General features: G+C 39.7%; 1 protein-coding gene across 1 annotated transcript in view; it reads right to left on the reverse strand.

Annotated features, from left to right (window-relative positions):
- ak5 (adenylate kinase 5) overlaps positions 1 to 15,142 on the reverse strand; it is a 39,015-nt gene that overhangs the window by 1,419 nt on the left and 22,454 nt on the right. The window contains exons 7-13 of the mRNA XM_077514550.1: positions 13,196 to 13,286; positions 7,905 to 7,975; positions 6,000 to 6,045; positions 4,411 to 4,455; positions 1,014 to 1,177; positions 338 to 454; positions 60 to 260 (exon numbers count right to left, since the gene is read on the reverse strand). Of these exons, the coding sequence (XP_077370676.1) occupies positions 60 to 260; positions 338 to 454; positions 1,014 to 1,177; positions 4,411 to 4,455; positions 6,000 to 6,045; positions 7,905 to 7,975; positions 13,196 to 13,286 (735 nt within the window). The remainder of the gene's footprint in view (positions 1 to 59; positions 261 to 337; positions 455 to 1,013; positions 1,178 to 4,410; positions 4,456 to 5,999; positions 6,046 to 7,904; positions 7,976 to 13,195; positions 13,287 to 15,142) is intronic.

Below are 15,142 nucleotides of genomic sequence, written 5' to 3' on the forward strand. Positions count from 1 at the left end.
CTTTCACTACCCCCTGTACATATTTTCCCAGCCCTCCTGTATGTGTTTGTTATGCTGACCGTGTGCAGTAGTTTCTTTCCGTCGTAGTGTTCCACCACCGGCTCGGCGTCGGCCCAGAAGCTGTCCGCCCTCCAGCAGGGGGCGCCGTCTTTGTCCGCAACCGACACGGCGGCCGAAGTGGAACTCCGGCGCCTCTCCAGGCGACTGGTGAGTGTTTGGGCCGAGCAGCTGAGCAGGAGCACGGCGGTGGGATCGCCCATCTGACACGCGCGCAGTCAAGTTGACTTCCTGTTTGTCGTGCAACCATAGAAGAAGAACGGCGACGACGCGATCTCACCTTGGCCTCGAACAGCCGAGCCTGTCTGAGGTCAACGGGGAAGCCGCAGACCACCACGCCCCTGGAATGACGTCGAGTTGCCGCCACCGCTTCGCATAGCAGATCCATGGTAACGTCCTGCGAGTCAGCCAATCACATTCCTGTTTGGCCTGTCTTCATGTCAGGCTAGAAGCTGATTGGTGGATATAAAAGTAGCAGCCAGGCTAGACAAGAAGCTGATTGGTTGGAGTTGCCTTTTTTTTTACCAACTTACTTTGTTGCCTGCTACTTTTTTTGTCGACCAATCAGCTTTCAATCCTGCTTCTGTTATGTCCACCAATCAACTTCTAATCTTGCATGTTTCTTTTATGGCAACCAATCAGCTTCTTGTCTTGCCTGTTCCGGCCTTCTTCTGTCAACCAATCAGCTTCTTTAGCCACAATCTGTTACTAGGCAAACTCTTTCAACCTTGACTTGTTTAGCTTGCTCTTTTTTTCTTGACCAATCAACTTGTCTTTTAAATGTGAGCCATCTATCTGTTGGCGCTTGTGGCCTACAATCTGCCCAAAATGGCTGCTCCAAACAAAATGGCCGATTTCCTCATTCATTCATTCATTCACTGATTCATCCACATCATTCCGAGTCCTGCCCGTTTGCGGTGAAACTGGCGTTCGTGACTGGTGTTGCCTTCACTGACCTCGGGCAGGGGCTCCCCTCTCTGCAGGACGTCCCGCAGGTGGCGCCCCCTGTCACTGGAAGTCTGCATCTCGCCGCACAGCAGGTCGGCCAAGGACACGCGACGCAGGCCCAGTTTGTCCTCCATGCGCTCGCACTGGGCTCGCTTGCCCGAGCCCGCCGCGCCTGCACGCACGCACGCACACTCTCGATGTGGTTCATTTAAAAACGGACTTTTGTTTTATTTTATCAATAAAAAAAAAAATTGTGATTATAATAATTTTTAATAATTATTCATTTTTCATTCACTAGAAAAATAATTATTAAAATAAAACACATTTGTGTTTTTTTTTTTTTTAAATGTTGACATAAATACAATTTGAAATCCAGGTCAAATAAAGACATTGTTTACATTTATTTGTACATATTCATGGAAAATAGGACTTAACTCTTTGACCGCCAAAAACGCTTAATAACGATTAGTAAAACCACAATGTATGCCACCATAAATGTAAAATGACGTCTGGGGATGGGCAGTGCAACGTCTTAAGTGCAGCCCTGCCCGGTCAATGGGTTGTGGAATCAAAAACGCTCACTATCTATGGCCAGCAGATGGCAGCATGGACTTTTCAATGGGCTGCCAGTGTATGAAATTACAATGAAACATGATGAAATCTGATGAAATAGAACGTTTTCAAGGATGACGTGAATAATCAAAGCCTTTGTTATATCAAAGTTTTTTTGATAATGTGTGGCAGTAAAAGAGTTAAAAGAAACTTAAAACCTAAACAAAATAGCCTTCTGTAAGGCTATATATATATATATATATATATATATATATATATATATATATATATTAGAGGGTGGGGCAATATTCCCAGGGAAAAAACTTGAATATAAAGTGGCAAAATTGCATGAAAAAAAGCTAATGAGAAATACACGTAAGCTTAGTTATAGTCTAATCGTGTGAGGATTCGTTGGTGTTTGATGGGACATTTTTTAAATATTAATGAATTTAAACTCGTCATACACGGCAGCTAGACCGACAACACTTCCTGATTCCCTATCAGCTGACTAACACTAGCCAATCAGAAGCAAGCATACTTGAGTTACATGCAAGTGAATGACGGAGAGCAGCAGCTTCGACACAATCAACTTAGATACTTGTACAAAAAAAAAAATATATATATATATATATATATATATATATATATATATGAATGTGTAAATAATATGTCAAATTTTCCCCCACAGCCGCAATTTTCCCAGTGCATTTCAATGTCCATGAATTATACGGTTTTTTTGTTTGTTTGTTTTTTTGTGATATTTGCGGGCCAGCGTGTATTTTGTCTATATTTTAACATTTTTGTCATACATTTGATTAAGATGTGTATAGACACTGTTTATGGGGCCCCCCCTATTAGGACCTTTTTTTTTTTTTTTTTTTTTTTTTTTTATTACACTCTAGTCTATCATTGAAGTTCTTCTATAAACAGTAGCCTACTATACTAAAAATAATAATGACCTAATTAAAAAAAACAAAAAAACAAAACCATTCTTAGTGTGATGCATTTTATTTTTTTATGAATACTAAATTTTTAAATGAATACAATGAAATCAGAATTGCAATTTTAGACAGCAGCTTGACTATAAAAAAAAAAGAAGGTTATTTTTCATATATTTTTTATACAGTTATATTAATATTTGGACTGGCTTATATAGCGAAAGACTGATTATGAAATAGCAAGGTCATTCGATTGTGCAGGTCTATCTAATATGATGACGTGTGTGAGTGTCCACCACTTCATTTCCCTTCCGTGTCTGGGGATGAAGTTATCGTCTGATCATTATCATGATGATGATGATGATGATGATGATGATGATGATGTTGTGAGCTGGACTAGCGGCAGACAAACATTGCAGTCGTTATCGCTACAATAAACCATCAACAGGCCGATGGGATTTTATTATTATTATTATTATTTTTCACTCGCAAACGAATCACCGGAGAAGGTTGATTCCGTGTGGATTTGATGGGTTGCCATGACGACAAGCCTGCCGGCAGACTGGAGCAAAGTCGTAGCTTTAAACCTTCGTGCATTCTTCTCGTTCCAGACTGCAACGTAATTATAAAGTTTTTCGGTTTTGTTTCACTTTGTATATATTTTTTAGATTCTGTTTATTTTTATTTGTTAAAATTAGTATGACCATTAACACTTGGTTATTTTTTGGGTGTTTGTGCTTATTATTTCAAATTGCAATTTAATTTTCCTTTCTTTTTTTAATTTGTATTTTATTTTATTTTATTTTATTTTGGGCTTTATTTAATATTTCCTTCAATTAAAATTTAATTTGAATTTAAATGTTATTCCACACTTTTTAAATTGGAATTGTGATTCATTTTTTTGTAATTGCATTTCATAATTGTTAATTTCTTTATGCTTTATTTTTTAAATGGAATTTATAAATTGTAATTTATTATTTAATATTTTTTTAATTAAAATGTATTTGAATTTAATCAAGTTATAATGATGATTAATTTGTTATTCCACACTTTTTAAATTGCAATTGTGATTCATTTTTTTGTAATTGCATTTCATATTTATTAATTTCTTTATGCTTTATTTTTTTAAATTGAATTTATAAATTGGAATTTACTAATATTTAATCTTTTTTAATTAAAATGTATTTGAATTTAAATGTCAAGTTATAATGATTTGTTATTCCACACTTTAAACTGTAATTGTGATTTTTTTTTTTAATTGCATTTCATGTTAAATTTCTTTATTTTTTTAAATGGAATTTATACATTGGAATTTACTATTATTTTATTCAAATTTAAATATCACGTTATGATTTGTTATTCCACACTTTTTAAATTGCAATTGTGATTTTTTTTTTTTTTTTTTTTTTTTGTAATTGCAATTCATATTTAGTAATTTCTTTATGCGGAATTTATAAATTGAAATATACTATTAGAATTATTAGTAATTAGTCTTACTGTTAATGGATGCAATGTATGGATGGTATAACATTTTGAATTGAAATTGTGTTTGCACTATAATTTATTAGTTAATTGTATTAGCACAGAATATTTATTTATTTGTTCATTTATATATTTATCTTTAAAAAAAAAAAACATTATTATTTGCTAACCACATAGTTACAAACTTGTTCGACTAGTGTTGTGCCTTTTGTAGTGTATTTGTATGAATGATATAATTACATAGTGACCTCGTGTAACCTCTCGGCAGCCTTCCCGCCACACACGGAGGCTGAAATGGAAGCGGACAAACGCGAGCAGCCTTGACTGTCGTCTCGTGTTTGAATTCAGCTCCGAGTCTGACTAATGACTTTCCCTCCACCAGGTTGCGTGCGTGCGTGCGTGCGTGTGTGCATTGGAGAGTGTGTGCGCATACCCATCAAAAAGATGACCTGAGGCTTTTTCGGCAGTGTGCAAAAACCTGTCGGAGAAAATGAGAGCAAGGTTCACTTTAGTATGGACGCACACACATGCGGACCATGTATTGTGAATTGTCTTTAAATTAATTTTTGTGTTGACATACATTGATGTTCCAAAAAAAAAATCCAATTGTATGTTTATGAAAACACAATTTAAGTCAATTGAGTATTCACTGTTCATGTTCAGTGAAGACTCGATTCTTTGTTGACGATAACACGATAACTCAGGGGTGTCCAAACTTTTTCTTTTGAGGGCCACATACAGAAAATCAGAAGGACGCAAGGGCCACGTAGTGATATGAAGAGAAATTGTGTTTAGTCCTAAAAATCGTACAAATAATTTGTGTGTTTGCATATTTCGAAAAATGCTACAGTATATAAACCAATTTATTTGTAATATGGCAGTACGGTTATTATAGTTTTGGAATTTTTCATTTTAGTTAGTTTTTATAGTTTTCAGGGTAGTTCTGTTCGTTTGTATTAGTTTAGTTCTTTTAAAAATGCTTAGTTTTAGTTTGTTAGTTTCAGTATTAGATTTTATTTATTTATTTTTTCTTTTTTTATAATGTGTATTACTAGTGTCAATATTTAGAAAACACCACTGGCGCAACGTCATCTGAAGGTGTTTTTCTATTGGCTGCTGCTAGATGACGTCACTTCTGTGTGACATAACTTTCAAACGTCATTATTCCGGTTGATATCAAAATAAATCTACTAAAAATCACATTTAAAATCATCCCCAAAGGCTCGTGCATTAAATTAATTACCAAAGACTAAAACAAAGGACGTTTTCTATAATTATTGTTAGTTTTGTAAACATAAAATGTAGTTTGTTAGTTTTCGTTTTTTAAAAAGCATTTTCGTTTTTATTTTATTTGGGTAACAATATTGTTTTGGGAATTTTAGTTTGAGTTTTTTCACGTTAGTTTTAGTGAACTAAAATAACCTTTAATAGCACCAGTTTTTCGATACCCTCCCTTCTTACTTTGACCATCTCCAAACATTTTTCTTTTGTTTATTTTATTTGAACCGAGTCAAATGCCATTTTTAGCATATGTGGCGGGCCGCAAATGGCCCCCAGGCCGTAGTTTGGACACCACTGCGTTAAATCATCGAAGACTAAATTTTTCATGATTTCGACAAAAACGTGCATTATATTGATTGAAAACTAAATTCTCTTTGAACGTGCGCTTGATTAATTGAAGATGTCACGTTTACAAAACTACATACACGGAAGATCGTAGTCGTATTCGTGTTTATGTTTGACAATTCTACATTGTCTTTGATGTTTACGTAAATTGGGTTTCGATTCCTTAGATACCTTAGTTTTGACGGAAGGCTCTTGAAATGCTCTTCGATGACAGAATCTTAGGTAGGTGGTCATGTGACGGCAAGCTGAGGATAAACACCTCAAGGCCTAATTGGCCGGCCCTCCCCCGACAATTACACAATCGACGTTGGATGTGCACACACGCGGTGCCGTGACATTTTGCGATTGAAGGCGGTGATGCGGGTGAATAATTTAACGTCGTCGTCATCCACTCACTTTCTTCGGCTCCTTCGGCGTACCCGAGCTCTTCTTCCTCGTCATCCTAAAGACACGCACGCACAAAAATAAATGCACTTATATACTAAGCGCTTGTGGATTGCCAAAAAGGAAACTGACAGTTGTGGAAGGGAACGAAGGAGTACTGAAGTAGATTCTATTACGGCGACATTGGTGATGACATTTGTGTGCGATACTGCCCCCAAGTGGCTAAGGTGTGCATTCTGGAGGGAGCAGAACAATGATCATTCAGTTGAAACAAAAAATGTGGCAATCTGTTCTTTACCATGAAATTATCATCAATCATTTGAAAATATACAATCTGTACTTTCTACTCCTTACTTTGAATTGAAAATTGGTTTTGCATTTAACCGTTAACTCATTTGCTCCCAATAACGTGTAAATCCGTTTTTTTTTAAACCGATCTAAGTGTCCCAAAGACGTATTTATACGTTTTGTTTTGTTTTTTAATGCTAGAGCATACAGAAGGCTTTGATTCAGCCTCTCAACTGCAAAGAACTGCAGAAAGAATTGCAGAAATGGTAGTTAATACACAAACGGCCAGCAGGTGGCAGCAGAGCAAGGGAGATCAACCAGGGCCATGTAGAAAAAAATTACAATTTTCAATAGATTTGTGAAAACTGATTAAAGTTAGCTCTCTTCTAATGCTAATTGCTGCAAAATGGAAACAGAAACATACTTTTTTTTTCCTGATGAAAGAACAGACTTTGATCTTTCTTTTGATAGGTTCCATGCTTTTATAGCAATAGAACACAATATTCTGTGGGCCTTGCAAAATCAGTCAAAATCCAGTAAAACAGCCGGGAGCGAGAACGGGATTACTTCTGTGAAAATGGCTGGGAGTGAATGAGTTAATAAACAGGACTTTCATTTTTGACACCCTACTTATTTTCATGATGACTTATTAAAGGAGTCGGATCAGAACTAGTGAAAAATAGCAGAAAGCTTGATCAAAAATGCAAACAAAGACCCTTTAATGCCTTTCAAGTGTAATAAACATGTAATAAACAAGTGATGTTATTTGAGTGACATTTTGTTTTGATTTTCTTCTTCTCGCCTCCTTATTTCATCTCACCTCCCACGGCCGACGGAGAAAAAAAAAATAGTGAGCGAATGTGTGAAGAGTGAGCGCAGAATTTTTTTATTTTTTTTGTCTCTAATTTATTTATTTAACAGATGCTGTAAGTTGTTTACACGATCTGCTGAGGACGAGCGATTCTCTTACAGAACACGAGAAATGCTGCACCGATGCAAATTGAAGGCTGCTTGAAGCTTCATTGAAGATCTTCACGTGTCTTTGATGTTGACAGAAACGGAAGTTTTTAACATGTTTTAAAAACATATGCTCATCAGTTCATTTTGAAAGAGTCAATTATTTTTTTTTAATGTTTACATGCGCTAGGTTCATGATGGACTTCAGTGTCTTTGATGTGTATGTTTTTGGTCTTTTCTGAATTTGCCAACTGTCTGATATTTTGCATGGATATCACGATCCATGAAATTGTCTTTGAGGTTTGTGAACACGTTGATTTAAGACAACCGGTTCAATGATGACTCGAAATAGTCTTTGACGTACATGCCAGGTTCATTTAAAAACTAAATTAAAGTTGACGATGAAACCATCTTAGTCTTTGATAACACTACACTAGGTACATCAAAGTCTCTTAACATCTCTTTCGGTATTCAAATGTCTTTGGCGTAGAGAAACATCTGCAAGACCACACTGTCTTTGAGAGAACGTTTCCCGAAGATCCATTTGTCTTTGATGTTTACATGAATGTTACTCACACAATTGTAATTGATATTTCCAAATCAGAACGTCAAAGGCTTTATTTTTCTGAAAACTAAATTGACTTTGTTGAAGATGGAAAAACGTCTTGTTACCTCATCGTTCTTTCCAGCGAAGTCGACCATGTTGTATTCGGGCAGCAGACTGAGATCCAGCTCACTTGCAGCTGCAGGTGACAAAAAAACTATTACTAAACTATCCTACTGTAATGTGACACGCATACAACCGTCACCAAGGCAACTTGCTTAAAAATGTGCAGTGAGAATCAAGTCTCAACATCAAGCGCGGCACGAATGGAAATTGCAAGTAACACGTCCCTTTGGCATTCTTCATCCACTCATTAAAAAAAAAAAAAGTGGGTTAGACTCACTCGAGAGAGGCCGCAGCTTGCATCTCTTGGCGTTTCCTAGCGATGCATGCATTATGTAAAGGCGCTTTCAGAGAAGCGACACGTTCCGAGCCGGAACGACAAACACTCTGCTCAGCATGGACACAAAACAAACATCCCAAGATGTGCAAAAGAAAGCAATTTGTGACAAACGACTTGATAAATAACTACAAGTGAAGTTCTGATTGGAATTTTCACCATTTTTTTTTTTTTTTATCTTGAATTCTTGCTATCCTAATACTAACAATCAGGAGACTGCATATTCTCAGTTCTATTTACTGGATACCGGAACAATCAAGTACACTGCTGTGGAGCCTTTTCTGCTGAATGCGGAAGAAGGTCTAATCTGTTCAAAAATGGTTTCTACTCTTATACTGTCTTGGCCAACGACTCAGCCTAGCCCATGTGAAAACGTGACCTGATGGCCAAGTCACTTATCTGATCATTAAGAGGCCTAATCTAATAATGTTGACCGTATTTTCACGACTATAAGGCGCACCTAAAAGCTTTCAGTTTTGTCAAAAGATGACCATGCCCCTTATAATCCAGTGCGCCTTATATATGGATCAATGTTGACAAGATATTGTCAAGACGCTATCGGTGACCCTGCACGATAGGTGACGCGCATGCGCAGAAGATCCCGCCATCTTGGATCGCTAACTACGGCAACCCCACTAGAACAAAATACCTTTATATGCCAGCGCGATAGTGCGTGTTCGTAAAAACACGATATATCTTTGGGAAAAAAAATCTTACATTCTTGATGCATTATAAAGAAACTATTTTAATTCTACAGGTTTTAAAGACGAACGTTTTACTTTTGACCCCATTACATTCCGAGTGAGTCTTTATTGTTATAATTGAGATTTAGTCTGAAGTATTTTTATTGTCTTTAGAATATTTAAAATATGTCATTCATTGAAGGTGTGCCTTATAGTCGTGAAAATACGGTACATCTTTTGAAGAATCAATTGATTCTACATGTTTTTATGCGTACGTTCTATATTGCCTTTGATGTATATGAAAACGTACGTTGGGTTCATTGAAGAATCTAAATGAATGTTTACATTGTAGCGAGCAGAGACGCGAGTCGGAGGCGGAGTGTTGAAACACGGAGCCAAAGGCTGACGCTTTATTCACAACAGCTTCCAAAGTGGAAAAGGCCACGACTTCCTGCTCTGCAGGAAGACTAACTCTCCTTTCATCCTTTCATCATAACAAAACATTCCCACCCGAAACTCTCCCCGCGTCCCAACGCTCCGTGGGTGAAATATGTTCCGATCACTACACAAGCCCCCGCAGAGTAAACCTATAATCAAACTCCGGACGACGGGGCGGCAAGACGGCCAGAACCCGAGGGCGGGAGGGGCAGTACAGTATTACTGTGTTGCCTCAGGAAGCAGGGAGGCCAGTAATAAAGTCCAATGATACATGTGACCATGGACGTGACAGAATGGGTAGAGGTCGTCGTAATCCTGCTGGAGGTCGTCCAAGACGCCATACGAGAGGGTCCCGGCGGGGCCGAGCAGGAGGCCACCCGAGACGCCAGACGAGAGAGGCCCGGCTGGGGCGTGCCGGAGGGCGTACGGGATGCCAGACGAAGGGTGAAGGCGGCCGCAGGACATGCACCGCCAGATGAGGAGCAGAGGGTGGGCGCAGGTCTTGCGGCGCCGGAACGGGGACTTGAGACGGTGGGGCGCCGCCGAAACAGGAGCGAGAGGTGGACGCTGATCCAGCGGCGCCGGAACTGGAACGAGACGAGAGATGGCCGCTGACGGATGCTGCCTGGCACCCGGGATTGGGGCGGGAGGCGGTCACAGGACGTGCGCCGCCGGAACGGGGACTTGAGATGGCGGAGACTCGGCCGTGACGAACTTGAGACGGTGGGGCGCTGCCGCAGCTGGAGTGAGGGGCGGACGCTGGCCGGGCACCGCCGAAACTGGAACGAGACGAGAGATGGCCGCTGACGGATGCTGCCTGGCGCCCGGGATTGGGGCGGGAGGCGGTCGCAGGACGTGCGCCGCCGGAACGGGGACTTGAGATTGCGGAGACTAGGCCGTGACGAACTTGAGACGGTGGGGCGCTGCCGCAGCTGGAGTGAGAGGCGGACGCTGGCCGGGCACCGCCGAAACTGGAACGAGACGAGAGATGGCCGCTGGCCGGATGCTGCCTGGCACCCGGGATTGGGGCGGGAGGCGGTCGCAGGACGTGCGCCGCCGGAACAGGGACTCGAGGCTGCCGGGGAGCCGGAACGGGGGCTTGTGATCGACGAAGACCGTGGACTCATGGCCCTCCAGGATGAAGCGGAAGTGGTGGATGAACCCGCGGTAACTTTGTCTTTGATATGTTTCCAAACACATGCAAGTTTCACTTTGATGGTAAATTGAGTTTGTTTTCACTGAAGACTAGTCAGATTTTTTTTTTTTTTTTTTTTTTTTTTTTTTTTTTTTTTTTTTACAAAATCGTGTTTGTGAAGTTTGCTGAAGATTACAAATTGTTACGTTAGGATGTTAGGATGAAGATTCTCATTGGTCTTTGATGTCGACATTAATCGAAAATGCAAAATTGACTAACATGTATGCGAGGTTCACTAATAACTATTTGATGTTTAGAAAAATTTGATTTCTTTGATGTTTACAAACATGTAGAATACGTTCACTTAAGAGTATCAGTTGTCTTTGATGTTTACAAAATAGGTTCATGAAAGAACTAAATGGATGTTTACATTCTTGAAGACTAAAATTGTCTTCGATGTGTGCAGTACATTATTAATTAAGGGTCATTATTCTTGTTGATCAAAGAAAGACTTATGAAAAGTAGCTTTGATTTCTACAAAAACATGCATGTTAAGTGAAGGTTGTATGTTGTGTTTGTCTTTGATGTTTACAAAATCAATCTTGGATCATTGAACAATCTAAATGGATGTTCATTAAAGACCTCTTAAAAAAAATTATGTTTAGAAAAACATGTTCAGTTATAAATGGTCGTTCATTGATCAAAGACTGTGAACAGTTGTCTTGGATATCTACAAAAACATGTAAGACGGAAAATCATCTTTGATGTTTTTGGACATTGAAGACTTAATTGTCTTGAATTTACTGAAGATCATAAATTGATGTTTAGAAAAAATGTACAATAACGTTGATTGAAAATTCTCAAAGATCTTTGATACTAGAGTATCTTTGATGTTAACAACACATTTATGTTAAAAATTGATATTTGCTGAAGATTATAATCGGATGTTTACATATGACTGAAGACAGCATAATTTGTGTCCCCATAACAACCTGCAGATACGTCTCCTGTCCGTGGTATGAGGACACAACGTAGTCAGTTTGAGGCCATGCCGTGACTCGATTGAATCGGATTCCGTTGACAACTTGTCTTCTTCCGTCTGCTACGACCTGCTGACATTTCCCGTCCCGACGTCACTACATCCGAGCCGTCATTGCCACTTGGATGACACATCTCCTCCCCCTCATCCTCTTCGTCATCATCGGCGCCCGAGCTGCTATTCCAGTTTTTTGTTTTTTTTTTGCGGCAACTTGTGAGTGCAATATTTGGGATGTTTTAGTTTCCTATTCATGCAGAGGTTTTACAGAAACTGGTACAACAAAGTTAGCTGTCTATTTTACATCTTGATAATGTTCAACTATTGGATGGCCGTGCACATTTTAGTTAGTGGCTGACTGGTCAAATTCAGATAAAAGCATAAAATTGCATATGAAACTTATTGCATGTCTTTGCGATCTGAATATTGCATGGGCCAATATCACGATATCGATATTTTTTCCGATATATTGTGCAGCCCTACGTTGATCATTCACGACATCCTTGAAAAGTTTCTATCTCATCAGATTCCGTCATGTTTCATTGCAATTCCATACACCGGCAGCCCATTGAAAAGAGATTCAATGTTGCCATCTGCTGGCCATAGTTAGTGGGTGTTTTTGATTCCACAACTCCATTGACCAGCATCGCTGCACTTTGACGTCGCACTTCTCATTATTTAAAAAAACAAAACGTAGTTGACGTCATTTAACGTTTATGGCGGCATACATCGTGATTTTACTCATCGTTGTTTAATATTTTTGGCGGTCAAAGAGTTAAAACTTAATCTTCAATAATAATGTTATTGGCAAACTCCAGTAAGGCTATCTACGTCTTGGTAAGGTGCTGCTGTTTCGGTTAGCAACAGAGATCAAACGGGATCGGCAGTTAGTCGTAGTGTCAATGAACTGAGACACATGCTTTTTGGTGACATCTAATTAGTGCATCAATTGGAGGGCGGTGTTTATTTTTTGCATGACGACTTGCGGCAGGGCACGCCGGGACATAATTTTGGAGGCAAAGCATTGCGCCCTTAAAAAGAGAACACGTGACGAAAAGCATTGGTGACGGTGCCTTACGCAACCAATGGCAAGTAGCCGCCGGCTGACCTTAATGATTGTGCGCTTCTCACAAAGCTTAGCTAGCCGGTTGCCATGCCAACAAGCACCGTAACCAGGGAGCGAGCGGGAGATTTTTTTTTTTTTGTGTGTGTGTACTTTTATCTCACCTTCCTTCCTAATAAACTCACCGCAGATGTAATAAGAGATAAGATAGATATTTTACTCATCTACAAAGGAAATTCACTGCCAAGGCAGGCATGCTGACTTACTAATAAGATACGAAAAATGTTCAACATATCATCTATCTATCTATCTATCTATCAAGTCTTTTTTTTTTTTTTTTTTTTAAATACAGAAATAAGAAATCATAATTCCAGTGCAGTCATGAGTGTGCAAGTTGAGGGAGTGTGATTTTATAGCGCTTCCCCCCAGGGTGGAAATAAATGGTACGGGGGAGGAAGGATGGCCTCAGTCTGTCAGTGGAGCAGCTTCGGTGACAGGCTGCTGTCACTGAAGCTGCTCTTCTGCCTGGAGACGCCAAACGAGATTGTTCACTTTTTTTGACTTCATCGAAGTCGTTAATGTGAAGATGGAGCCGGAGGTTTACCTGCAGCCGACTCCTGCGAGGGGAACAGCTTGTTGTCCAGAGACGCGCTGATGTCACAGAACACCTCCTCTTCATCGCGATCGGCATCCAGCTGAGAGGGAGAGAGAGAGAGAGTTTTTGTCACCGGAAGCCACGGAAACAAGAAACGATTCGATGCTTAGGTGGATCATGTTGCTAACCAAAAGAGCAGCACCTCGTGAGGCACGTCTCCCTGTGTGGTATTAAAATAAAATGGCTGTGACTTGCCTTACAAAAGCATTTTCAGTTGTGGAGGCAGAACACTTGATTGTTAATCCCAAAAGAAATTTTGTGACATAATATGTTCTATGCAGCCCCACTGGTCTAAATATGGTATTCTGGTTAATATTGCATTAGTGGAATATGAGTTATGAAGCAAAATCCAGCAGTTTTTTTATCCATCTCAGGGGGCGGCCATTTTGCCTCTTGCTGTCGACTGAAGATGACATCACAGTTGCTCAGTGCTCATGCTGCATTCGAGGATGGTCGGAAGTCGGACTTTTCCGAGTTCAAACCAGGAAGTGTGTACGGGAACGTCCCCTTGAACTCGGAAATTCCACTTGCGAAGTCGAAAGAAAAAAAAAGGACTGTGCAATGTGACGTCACTCTGAATGGCAAAACACAATTTACTCGAATATAAAACTTGTAACGCAACGTACGTGACAGTATCTCCCTACATGAAATTATACGGTCAACTACTTAACTGTATGGAATGCTTATGAAAAAGTAAGTTTTCTAGAGGTCAAAATGAGTTTTGAGGACCAAAATAAAAAAAAAAATTTCACTAGCTGCCATTTTGGTTGTTACGTTCGCCTTGAACGCTTTCAGGTTGGAACTGGGTAAAAAAAACAACTATCCGACTTCCGACCATCCTCGAATGCAGCATCAGGCAACGACCAATCACAGCTCACCTGTTTGCTGAAGCTGCGCTGTGATTGGTTGTTGCCCGACCCCTGAGCAACATTGATGTCATCTTCAGTCGACAGCAAGTGGCAAAATGGCCGCCTTCCGAGATGGACAAAAACGGCTGGATTTTGCTTCATAATTAATTTTCCACAAATGTAAAATGAATCAGAATGTCATGTTTAGACTAGCGAGGTCACATATTATTGTCAAGAAATGTTTAAGGTTGACCTCCACTTTAAAAATAGTAAACATAATCATCAGGTTATGTGCTCCAAAGACCACGATGTTTATACAAGCAATAAAATGAAAAAGTTATGTTTTCCATAATGTCCCCTTCGATGACATGTACGCGTTTCCCGACGACATCTATGACTATATGGCAGGAACACTCAAAGCAGATCGATGAGATGCGAGGCGGCCGCCCGTGATGCAAAAGCTCGCCTCTTTGATGGAGCTCCTGCTGGGCTGCAATTAACACAGACTCTTCTAATGATCTGCCCATTAGCCATCACACTTTGCAATGATTCATGGAGACATTTCCGAAACCACTTAAATTTGGTGCACCTGCGCAAGTTAATGAGAGACAATGCAAAAATGTGTCCTTTGCAAAGATGATGATGATTTTTTTCATTGTGACTACACAGGGCTGGACTGGCCATCTGGCATACACGGCAGATGCCCGGTGGGTCGGTCTCTTTTGGTGCTGATGCCGTGCTTTTTAATTTAATTTGTATTTGTTATTTCATATTTATATAATTTAATGAATTAATTTAATCAGGCTGTTTGAAAGCGCGATATAAATAAGCTTGAGATGAGTTGACAGTTGAGTTTGAGTTCATTATCATTTTCCTCAATTTTACCCCGATATTGGCCCACAATTTATCCAATCCACTTTATTTCTATAGCTCATTTTATAAACAAGCACTTCCAAAATGCTGCACATTGATATCTAGGGCTGGGTATCGATTCAGATTTCCAAAATCGATTCGATTCGATTCAGAAGGGGCCCGATTCGATTCGTTT

This window comes from Festucalex cinctus, chromosome 1 (assembly GCF_051991245.1).
Source record: "Festucalex cinctus isolate MCC-2025b chromosome 1, RoL_Fcin_1.0, whole genome shotgun sequence".
NCBI classification, from domain to species: Eukaryota; Metazoa; Chordata; class Actinopteri; order Syngnathiformes; family Syngnathidae; genus Festucalex; species Festucalex cinctus.